The 10,851-nt window shown below is 37.5% G+C and overlaps 1 protein-coding gene across 1 annotated transcript in view; it reads left to right on the top strand.

Annotated features, from left to right (window-relative positions):
• Positions 1 to 328: 328 nt before the first annotated feature.
• Positions 329 to 10,851, top strand: part of LOC101849968 (glycine receptor subunit alphaZ1) — a gene marked incomplete at its 5' end in the record, with an annotated part of 59,935 nt that continues 49,412 nt past the window's right edge. The window contains 1 exon segment of the mRNA XM_013089188.2: positions 329 to 1,099. Coding sequence (XP_012944642.1) covers positions 918 to 1,099 — 182 coding nt within the window.

The raw sequence follows: 10,851 nt of genomic DNA, 5'->3' as shown, positions 1-10,851 counted from the left end.
GTTATTACTGGGGGCGTGCATTCCAGATGGCCGATTGGCTGTTATGGTTTTCTGTCGACTTCTCCTTTATCATAGAACATTTTTATCAGATAATCAACAGTGTATTACAGCCATTATATTGGACAGGATGCTATGTTCAACAACAACAACAATTTGTAGAGGATATTGGTTGTAGTGAGTATTTCATTCATTCTAAATTTGTACTAATTCTGTGCATTACCTGTGTGCTAATCTCTCGTATCACACTATTGAAATTCGTCATCTGTAACAAAAGAATTACCCGTCAATGACGTATCATCTTTTTCAACTTTTTGTCTTCTGTCAACAGGTTGCAGTGATCAACTTGGGAAGTTACATTGTATTGATAAACAGGGTCCTAATCTCTACACTGACTTCAAGAACTTGCACAGCGTTACAGCATCATCGTCAGTAGAAGGAACATAGTTTCAGTTAAAGGCCTTGAGAGATCTACCTGTCCTATAGCTTTGATGCGGCTGGGTTCAACCCAGCTCCACCATCGGACTTCAAATTAATGGCATTTGGGACGTCATACATACGCCTCCTATGTACTCCTCATTAATCTTTGTTGCAACAACCATCGTTCTGAGTTCTAGCAAGTCGTTCCTCTCGAAGGTGTGCACTTTCATCTCATATCCCTGCGTATCTTGAAGGTAACACGTCCCTACATACCTTGAATGTAGAACAAACCAACAGGAGAGGAGTAAGAGGATTCTCTCACGCTGCCAGGAGGGAGGAAGGACAGTCTGCACTGATAATATACCAACCGTGAACATTCTGGAACGATCTTGTCTGCTCAGATTCTGCGTAAGTAGGTTACAGTAACTGTAACTAAACAGAAACGGCTTTTTTACACCTCAAAAGGTCACAACAAGGCTTTCTTGCTTGGACCTCTCAGAATGGCGACTGCCCTCTCCTCTGTCCTTCACTTGACGTTTATCCTCTTGGTGGTTGTTCAACTCGGCTGTTGTGTCTTGGACGATGCGAGATTACGCGAGAGGAGATTGGCGGACAGCTCAAAGCCGAGCTCGAAGGAGAAGAGCAACGGTACTTTATCGGACCAAGGGAAGCCGTCAGCAAGGTTGGTAAAGTTATTTCACACCTATATCCTTTATTTTTTCATTTTTTATCCTTTTTTTAAAGTTCTAATTTCGCACAGAGTAATTTAGTTTTCATTTGTTTTCAATTTGTCTTTGCATCGTTAGTATTTTTGTATATGTGAGGCAACGTGGTGGAATCAGGCTCTTGTCAAAATAATCAAAACGAAGAAACTAGCATTTTTCTGCAGGTTTGTGAATTTTTATCAATTTTTTTTTTTTCGGTTCAACACTTTTCATGCCCATTAAAGAACTCATTTTTGTGTGGCTTTTTCTGAAAAACGTTGATTAAAGGTACAAAAAATGAAAATTTTCAGCTACCACGGACTCTTAAGCTAAGGAAATAACGAATCTTTGGCAGCCATTTTCTCACTAATTTTGCTTCTGAAACAGGTGACCCCCACCTCCTTCATTTGCAAATATCTCGACTCGTGTTCAAGATAAATAGATATTTTTTTCCATCCAAATAAAGACAAGGGAACAAGCTTTACGATTACACCAATAACTCTACATGCCCAAAAATTGACGAGAGCCTGATTCCACTATGCTGCCTCACATTTACCGTTGTTGTAATGGGCTGGGTGGTTGGAGGGTGCCACATTTTGGTTCTATTCTTTTCTACCCCCCTCTTGGTATTATCTCTGTCAAACTTTTTCACTGCATTGAATGACTCCTGTTGGGTCGCTGTTCGTCTCTTCACTCACTCGAACTTTAGGTCATCGTCATTGTCTGATGTTTCTTCTCTTCTGTTAATAAAAGATGATATTTCAGCAACGGGTGAGCAGCAGAGCAAGTGTTGCAAGTTTCGATTACCGTTACTAAACATGTTTAAAAATCAAATACAAAAAAATAAGAAAAAAAGATGCATTGTTAATCATCGAAAAGTCCTGAACAATCAGAAGGTTTCGTAAACTCTTCGACTCATTCTTGAGACCAGAAACACAATCATTACGTAAACTCATCCGCCAGTATAATATATATAGACTGATCAGAATGAAAATAAACGAATAAAAACCTACGAACAATTCAATATTATAATGATTAGCCTGAATATTGCAAGCGAGAATAGACATGGAAAATTAACCTAAGTCTGAACTGTACTTTTCTTACTTTGTATTTCATTCAACGTCATGCAGACTGTCTAGCACAGCCATCTGTTGTACTCTATAATATTATGCTGGCGCCAGAAGATGTTGATCTAGATATTCCGTCCCATAATTCATCGTATTATGCCAGGCGTTTTCGTTTTGTTTTGTTGTTGTTGTTTTTTGCTGACATCGTGCAACACAACACATCTTATTAATCGCATTTAAGTCAAATGGCGTGTAATCAATAATTAATAGTTGACAGGTGTGGTTACAGTAATGCCGTGATCTGGAACGTTTGCCCTATATTTGCCAGGAGTGTCAAACTTATACAGTTTTGCACATTTTTTGCTCGTATATTAAGTATGAATGGACAAGATAGCATCTGCTCTATAATAACATTTACAGGGAAAGCAACATGAAACTTTTTCTCAATTCCATAAGATTGATTTCTAATTAAAGGAAATCGCTTCCTTAAGAATAGAAAGATCATTTATGCAGTGGAACCTTCGCGTTTAACTTTAATCCCCGAAATGGTTAGGGCATCTCCTCAAACAGTACAATTTCAAATATGCACAGACATAGTTTTATAACTTCCGTCGTTTGCACCGAAGCACTATAAATATGGTGAGAACTGAACTTATTGTTCTCTCTTTAAGGTTAGTAAAAACTGAAATAAAATTATACTATTTCCCTTTTTTCCCAGTGCAAAAAAACAAAACAACAACAACAAACCAGAGCACGAAACACCACCCTTCACACTCCCACCCACCCCCTTTCCCCGCCCGGTTTACAATACATAAGTAAGTTAAAATTGAAATTGACAATCGCAAAGTGTCAGCCCCTCGGGCCCATTAATATTCTCAATTTTGAGCCCAACACAAACTGTTTATACTTACAACTAATTCTTTTCTGCTGTAACTGTGATAATATTCATAGTCAAACAGTCTCCCTTTTTTGTATGTTCTTCTTGTAAGTACGCAAATCGGTTCCACTAATTGTATTACCTTATTATCTTTCCGGAACAGAACCACCTCACACGCCAATACTGTACTTCTAACGAGAAACAAACTGATATCATTTCTCACACTGTGCCTGGTGGAACTACTTTTTCTGTTTCTATTAATTCACGTCAATTTGCTACAAGAAATTCTGCAAACTTTTTAGAAAGTCCAGATCCAGCTTAGCATGCCCCACTCAGATGCTGCTTTTGCCTTCAGTTACTGGTGACGAGCACTCTCGTTATTCAAAATCACTTGATAACTCGCTGTTCTGGGGCAATGTTTTAAAAAAATAATTCATGGCCTTGATATTCATGGCGAATTTTATAATGTTGTTTTTTTTTGCCTGAAACTTGAAAAAGTAGGTAACAATATGCATACTATCAAACGTCATTTTTGGTATGGCATAACCACGAACAAGGAACCGAACATTATTATAAAATATCAATAGTTTATATTATTTTAACAAAATCATCCCAAAAGACGATTATATAGAAAAAAGATACCTTTTAATAATCCTAATAAATTGTTTTTACAGCAAATGAGGTTGATATTTACAATCTTTTAAAGCTGTGCAAAAATTATTGAATTTTAAATATTTATTCAACTACCTTTATAAGATGATCTTGTTCTTTACTCTTTACGGACGTAGTAATAAACATAGACCATAGGCAATGTTACGTACGTTGAAAACATGATACACAAAAGTAAAAAAAGAAATTTACATTTTTGATACAAGACTCTTTATCATGAAGGACAATAACTAAGAACGAATGCTGTCTATTATTTCCTTTTGTGACAGTGTTACGTGTACTTCAGGCTGTCTTTAGAAGGACATCCTCATAATAATTTAAAGTCATCACATTATATGACAATGTAGGGGAGTTTTGCACTTCTATCTCAGCAACATTCCCTCTTCAGAGGCAAAGCTAATTTGAGGGCCAAACTTCCGAATTTTCTTTTTAGAAACTCACGTACCATGTTTCTATGTGCATGGAAATTAAACCAGAAAACTCCCAAAGACTCCACTCCGACTAAAACAGTTAAAGCCCAAATTGCCTCCAGCTGTTCAGGTAGAGCTATTAAGCCCAATTTGTTTATCTGTTGCAGTTTCTATATATACAGTAACGGTTACATGCGCTCAGGAACCATTTTGTCGAAATGCAAACTTAAATTCTAATGTTGATCAAAGATAATAATACATAATATAAGGTAGGCATAATGTTTAAATAATGAAACACTGTTTTCTGTCTGCTGGAAAGTGTTGTTTTATGAGCCTAGAAGTGTTGCATAGCTTGAGTACATAATAATTATGGGGGGCTTGGGGGACATGGTTCACACCGTATGAAGAAAAGAAGGAGTGAGAGAGAGAGAGAGTGAGAGAGAGAGAGAGAGAGAGAGTGAGTGAGAGAGAGAGAGAGAGAGAGAGAGAGAGAGAGAGAGAGAGAGAGAGAGAGAGGGAAGGGGGAGAGCGGTAGAGAGAGAGAAGAGGAGATCGCGAGGCACAGGCAGACAAACATAATTAATATAGATTGACAGACTATCTGACAGGGAAAGATAAGAAAGCGAACACGCAACAAGTACTCCTTGAGGGTAAGAAGTGTGAGAGGGAAAGGGAGTGGTGTTTTTCCAACAACAAAAATGGGAGAGAGAGAGAGAGAGAGAGAGAGAGAGAGAGACTGGGTTACCGAGTCAAACGGTTTCTTTATAGTTGACAGTTCGAAGAAACGCGGTGGTGGTATTATGATGCGTCTCAAAGAAGTTTTAGTTGGCTGTGTTCTCTGTGGGAGCAGACGAGGACTGAAGTAAAAAGAAGCAGTTCGACATAATCATAGTCATTTAGTGTAGAGGAAAAAGTAAGACAGACAGGAACAACTAAAGCAAAGAAATGAAATAGGACCTATCAGAGTCCCACTCCAACTACCCACTTGATGGGGTTCTTTTATTGCAAAGGATTTGAGAACTTAATTAAAATAGGAAGGCATAGTATTAAAAGAATGAAACAGTTGATCTACACTATAGCAGGCATTGTTAAGCTCGCTAGCCTACGATATCCACCGTTGGAAGTGCTCTATTGTTGTTTTTTTAAAAGTTTATTATGTATTATTTGTGAAGCAGCGTGGTGGAATCAGGCTCTCGTCAAAATGATGAAATCGAAGAAAACAATAGTTTTCTCCTTGCTTCGCAATTTTTATCAAATTTTTGTTTTTTGGTTCAACACCTTTTATGTCCATTTACAAACACATTCCTTTGAGGATTTCACCGAAAACGTTGATTAAAGGTACAAAAATATAAATTTACAGTTTCTATGGACTTTCCAGCTTTGGAATTTACCAAGCTTTGGTGGCCATTTTCTCGCTAATTTTACCTCTTAAACCAAGGGACCCCCACCTCCTTCAATCCAAAATATCTCCAATTCTATTGAAGATGGATGGGTAATGTTTTTATTGAAAGCCAGACAAATGAACACGCTTTAAGATGATACCAATAACTCAATATGCCCAAAATTGATGAGAGCCTGATTCCACCACGCTGCCTCACATTTCTTTATGCTGGCTCGCTGTAGACACTATATAGAACAAGCTGTTACACTTTTGGTCGTAATAGGAATAGTTTACGTGTTTGCCTTTCCATGTTATGGAATTATGTATTCTATTAGGGTTTATTGGTATCGTATTTGCATTATGCCTACATGTTTTGGAATGTGTCATTGTGACTGCAATGTCCGTGCCAGTATGCTATTTAGCATTCACTGTGTGTGGTATTTATGCTGCTGTTCAACTGTGTTTTGTCTGTGGTTTGATGTGAAGTATGAAATGTCGTGTTTGCCTTGGATTACTTACTTTTAGTTCTTTATGTTGACGGAAGTTTTAAGAACAATGCAGGGACTATGGAACAAAAAAAAATGGAAAAGAAAGGGGGGGAGGGGGAGGATCGACTCATTGATAACGAAAACCCGTCCAACGATGACAAGACAAACATGACATTACATCCAAAGTGCGCATTGTGATACATAACTCCGTTTATTTTTCTGTTCTACGTTTCTCGTTTTGTTCTTCCTTTTTCTCGTATTCATGGACTAGTGGGTTGCTGGCGGGGGCTCTGTGTGGTTTATTTCCCTTCCAACATCTGGCATCATTATCTGTCCTTGTTTTCCATGTATGCTACGCTCTTGTAACATCTGTAATCTTCAGCACGTATGTGACCTAGTTGTGTTGCAAGTGTTGTAAAACTCGTATTAAACCCTACAGCAAACAAGCTCTAAGCCAATATTCATCACTGAATCATATAAGTACCGAAAATTAGGAGCGTTACTAGAGTGACATACGACAAAAAGAAGGGGAGATTAGGGTGATACATGCTTGATAGGAAAGAAGGAACAAACTACGCCAGAGCACCCGCCAACCTCCTTGGGGTCAACTCTAGGCCCTACCCCGCTGTACACAAGCAAAGTGAGTTCCTACGCCTCTTTGCTTTAGTAGAGGTTTTACGGCGCTCGCAACTGCATAAGGTCATATGAGCGCCAAGGGGTGGATTTAAAACAGAGAAGTCCTTACAGGGAGTCAGGCTGACTCTGCTCACCTCTCTAGCTTCAACAGCACAAAGTGCTTCGACTATCAAGGCACCCCGAAAATAGTGGGTCACAAGAATGTGACAAACATACAAAAGAAGTAGATCTAGAGGGAAAATGACGATAGTAAGGATAAGGAAAGAAAAAGCAGCAGTTGCCTGTTGCAGTTCAGGCACAGTTGGTCGCTTTTAAGAACAAGGGGGCTATCCAGATAAATGCTGTTTTGAGAAAATCGAAGTTAAAGTTTTTGGATCTTTTTTCAGTCTTTTTAAAAGACAAGGAGAGTTTTCTCTATAACTAAACAAATATACACACCGATGAAACCAAACTTCTCTGATCTAGGTAGGGAAATGCCCACTTTTGGTGTAGGTCAAGATTTCTGGAAACCCCAAAGTCTGGGTAGTCCGCTTCTGCTTAAAGGCAACCAGTTATGAGCATGACATCGATGAATCAGGCCATTTGCAATTCTACTGTGCGTAAGAACAGATTAATGTCCCCCCTTTGGGAATGGCCTAAAGACATTTCAGTCAGTGACACCGCCCCGGGGGGGGGGGGTTCCTACACCGCTCTACACAAGCAAAGTGAGTACCTACACCTCTGTACACAAGCGTTGTAGACAAGCAAAGTGAGCTCCGTTTCTGCTACGAGAAGTCTGTCGGTCTCATCAAGCAGTTCCGTCTATCTGCTGGAATGCTGTATCTGTCTCTGGTCGAATTGACCTTGGTTATGTCGAAGCACTCACCAACTCATTTGTGGTGGCTTGGATAGGTCTTTGGTTTGGATGGGAATGGACGAAGTTTTCGTTCTATCGTGTCCACAAAGAGAAGAAAATGAAACCCGTAGATGCCACTTTAGTTCACCAGTAGCTTATCCGTGACTGTTTTGCTGCTATTTGTGAGGCATCGTGGTGGAATCAGACGCTCGTCAATTTTTGGGCATGTGGAATTATTGGTATCATCTTAAATTTTGTTCACTTGCCTTTAGTGGGTTGAAAAAAAATATCAATTTATCTTGAGTACAAGTCGAGATATTTGCAAAAGAAGGAGGCGGAGGTCACCTGTTTTCAGAGGTAACGTTAGTGAGAAAAAGGCCGCCAAAGATTAGTTATTTCCTTTGCTTAAGAGTCCGTGGTAACTGAACATTTACATTTTTTGGGCCTTTAATCAACGTTTTTCAGAAAAATCCACACAGAAATGAGTTCTTTAATGGGCATGACAGGTTTTGAGCCAAAAAACCCCACAAAAATTTGATAAAAATTCACAAACCTTCGGAAAAATGCAAGTTTCTTCACTTTGATTATTTTGACGAGAGCCTGATTCCACCACGCTGCCTCATGTTTACTTTAACCCTGGTCCATTTTAAAATTTGTTTTCTTGTTGTCTTGTTTTATTGTCGCTTTTATTTTCTAAATTTACAAAACATTTCATTGTAAAACAGAAATGAAAGGTGATGCCACAGTCCGTTCTTCGATTATTTTTCTCAGTGCTTGGTGACTCATCGGCAACACAGTTAACGATCTCTCAGATGAGATTTAATCAATTCGTAGAGAGCGCTATACTATACTGTGTAAATACCAAAGTACTTAATTTCATTTCTTTTGCTCTGTCGCCTCTTCCATTATTGTTTGATTTAGTGTTTCGTTAACGGTCTACAACAACTTCAGAATATTCTCGTATTTCTACGTCTTGCGGAAATCAAAAGGATTATTGCTATGGAAACTCCAACAAAAATATTTATGATGAAAATCGATTAACTTGCTTGAAGGGGCCTAAAAAAATTAAGAGTCTCCGTCACCTTTGCGTTGTTTGGAGAAATATTTCAAAAGTATCCACTATTCACTTAACTTTTTTTTTCCAAATAGGATAACTGAGTACACGGACGTGCTGACAAATAATAAGTAAACTCTGCACACATTAACTGCAATTTTATTTGTCACTTTCTTATTTCGATTATCAGGTATTAGGACTTAGGTCTTATATTTGAAAAGTTTTCCCTTTTTCATGGATAAAGTTGATGAGATGAGCTTCTCGCCGCATGTGCGTGAACAGTATAGTACTCACAAAATCTAAAACTAGTCAGTAATGAAACAAAATAATTGTATGTTTGATACTTTGGAGAAGAATGTCAATATTATTGGACCTTATTCTTTAGTACTAAGACTTTTACGGTGCTTGTCACTGCATATTAAGGTTATATGAATGCTGCCTAATTCCTACAGATTTAATGTTGCAAAAGGCTCAGTTCCACTGCATGTTGTTATTATTTATCATATGAGATTACTATAATAAAAAAGCGAATTGCTTTGCATGGAAAGGTACTTTGTTAATATTTGAACTTTATTGGTTATAGCCGCCCAATAACAGATATTTCTTATTCAATCAACAAAACACAAATTAAATACTCTTAGTTTTGTAATGTGAGATTTTCATTAATCTTTTTCAGATATGTGTCCAAAACAGGTGCATAAGAAGTGTGAGCCTAAATAAGCATTGGCGAAAATAAATTGTAAACACTTTGTTCATGAGAGACGCTCAGAAGAGAGCTACGTGTGTACTTGGAATAAATGTTATCTGACAGCTTCATCTGTCTTTCAAGATCTGCATGGCGCAATTTATTAGAAATCATACAGAACTCTTTTGTCATTCGAGTGAAGCATATTTTGTCAAGGGTTTCAGATGATAATAATAACACATCATATGGAACTTCAAGTGCTTTCATTGTAATTATTATTTCCTAGCAGTAAGATCTGTCATAAAGTGCATAATATAATTATGTTTATGTCAGTTCTTTGAGTGTCGAGCTAATGATTGCGTTCAATTTTGACAGATTCTGTATAAAAATCATACTTTCGTTCAAGATTCATATTATTATCTGGCCACCATAACGCTTTTTAAACAAATACATTGCGTGGTAAAATTAGTCAGTAATAGAGGGTAATTTAATTTTTAAAATATTGATCTTAAGTCAAAGATACATTGACATGGGTTTGAAGTCGTCATTTTTATTCACAACTGGTTTTAATCAAACTACGTGTCTAAGTAACAACTGAATTGAAGCGTGGTATACTTTTGGATTTGTTTAATTTTTAAAGGCCATAACTCCGATTGAAATCAGTCCGGTCATTTCATTCAAATCATATGTTGTTTAGTCTCCCCTGAAGTGTGTCGTCATACTGAGAACACCATTTTGTACAAAACGTGTCACATACCCTTTATTTGTCTGACCCCGTCAGTTGTTTTATAGTAAAACAAAGAGGAAAGAACTCAAGTAATAATTCATAAAAATCACCACGTCAGAAAATCTAAGGCCACATTTACTCAGAAAAATAGTAATAAATAATTATGTAGCGGGAGTTAATTGTTACACTTAATAATTATAATAATACTGTTACAGGGTTACGATGCCATTAGACAAGTGAATTGAACTTTAAACCTTAAAAGTGCTTACAAAGTAAATGTGCAGTCTTTTCACCGCTCTTTGGTGCTTCTAGATTCTCTATATTTGAGGCAGCGTGGTGGAATCAGGCTCTCGTCAAATTTTGGGAATGTAGAGTTATTGGTATCATCTTAAAGCTTGTTCACTTTTCTTTATTTGGTTGAAAAAATATCCATTTATCTTGAATACAAGTAGAGATATTTGTGAATGAAGGAGGTGGGGGTCACCTGTTTTCAGAGGTAAAATTAGTGAGAAAATGGCTGCCAAAGATTAGTTATTTCCTTAGCTTAAAAGTCCGTGGTAACTTAACATTTACATTTTTTAAATCTTTAATCAACGTTTTTCAGAAAAATCCACACAGAATTGAGTTCTTTAATGAGCATGAAAGGTGTTGAGCCAAAAAACAAACATTTGACAAAAATTCACAAACTTGCGGAAACATGCAAGTTTCTGCACTGTGATTAGTTTGACGAGAGCCTGATTCCACCGCGCTGCCTCACATATGTTTTTACCACCTTAATCAAAACTGGCAGATTTTTTTAGACCTTAATCATGCACACAAACAACTTTTTATCCCCCCCTTTCTCTTCGCTTCAAGCTCCATACATCTGTCTTACTCTTCATACCCCACTCTCTCTCTCTCT

This window comes from Aplysia californica, unplaced genomic scaffold (assembly GCF_000002075.1).
Source record: "Aplysia californica isolate F4 #8 unplaced genomic scaffold, AplCal3.0 scaffold00891, whole genome shotgun sequence".
NCBI lineage: Eukaryota > Metazoa > Mollusca > Gastropoda > Aplysiida > Aplysiidae > Aplysia > Aplysia californica.
This window is presented reverse-complemented; position numbering and strand designations above follow the sequence as displayed.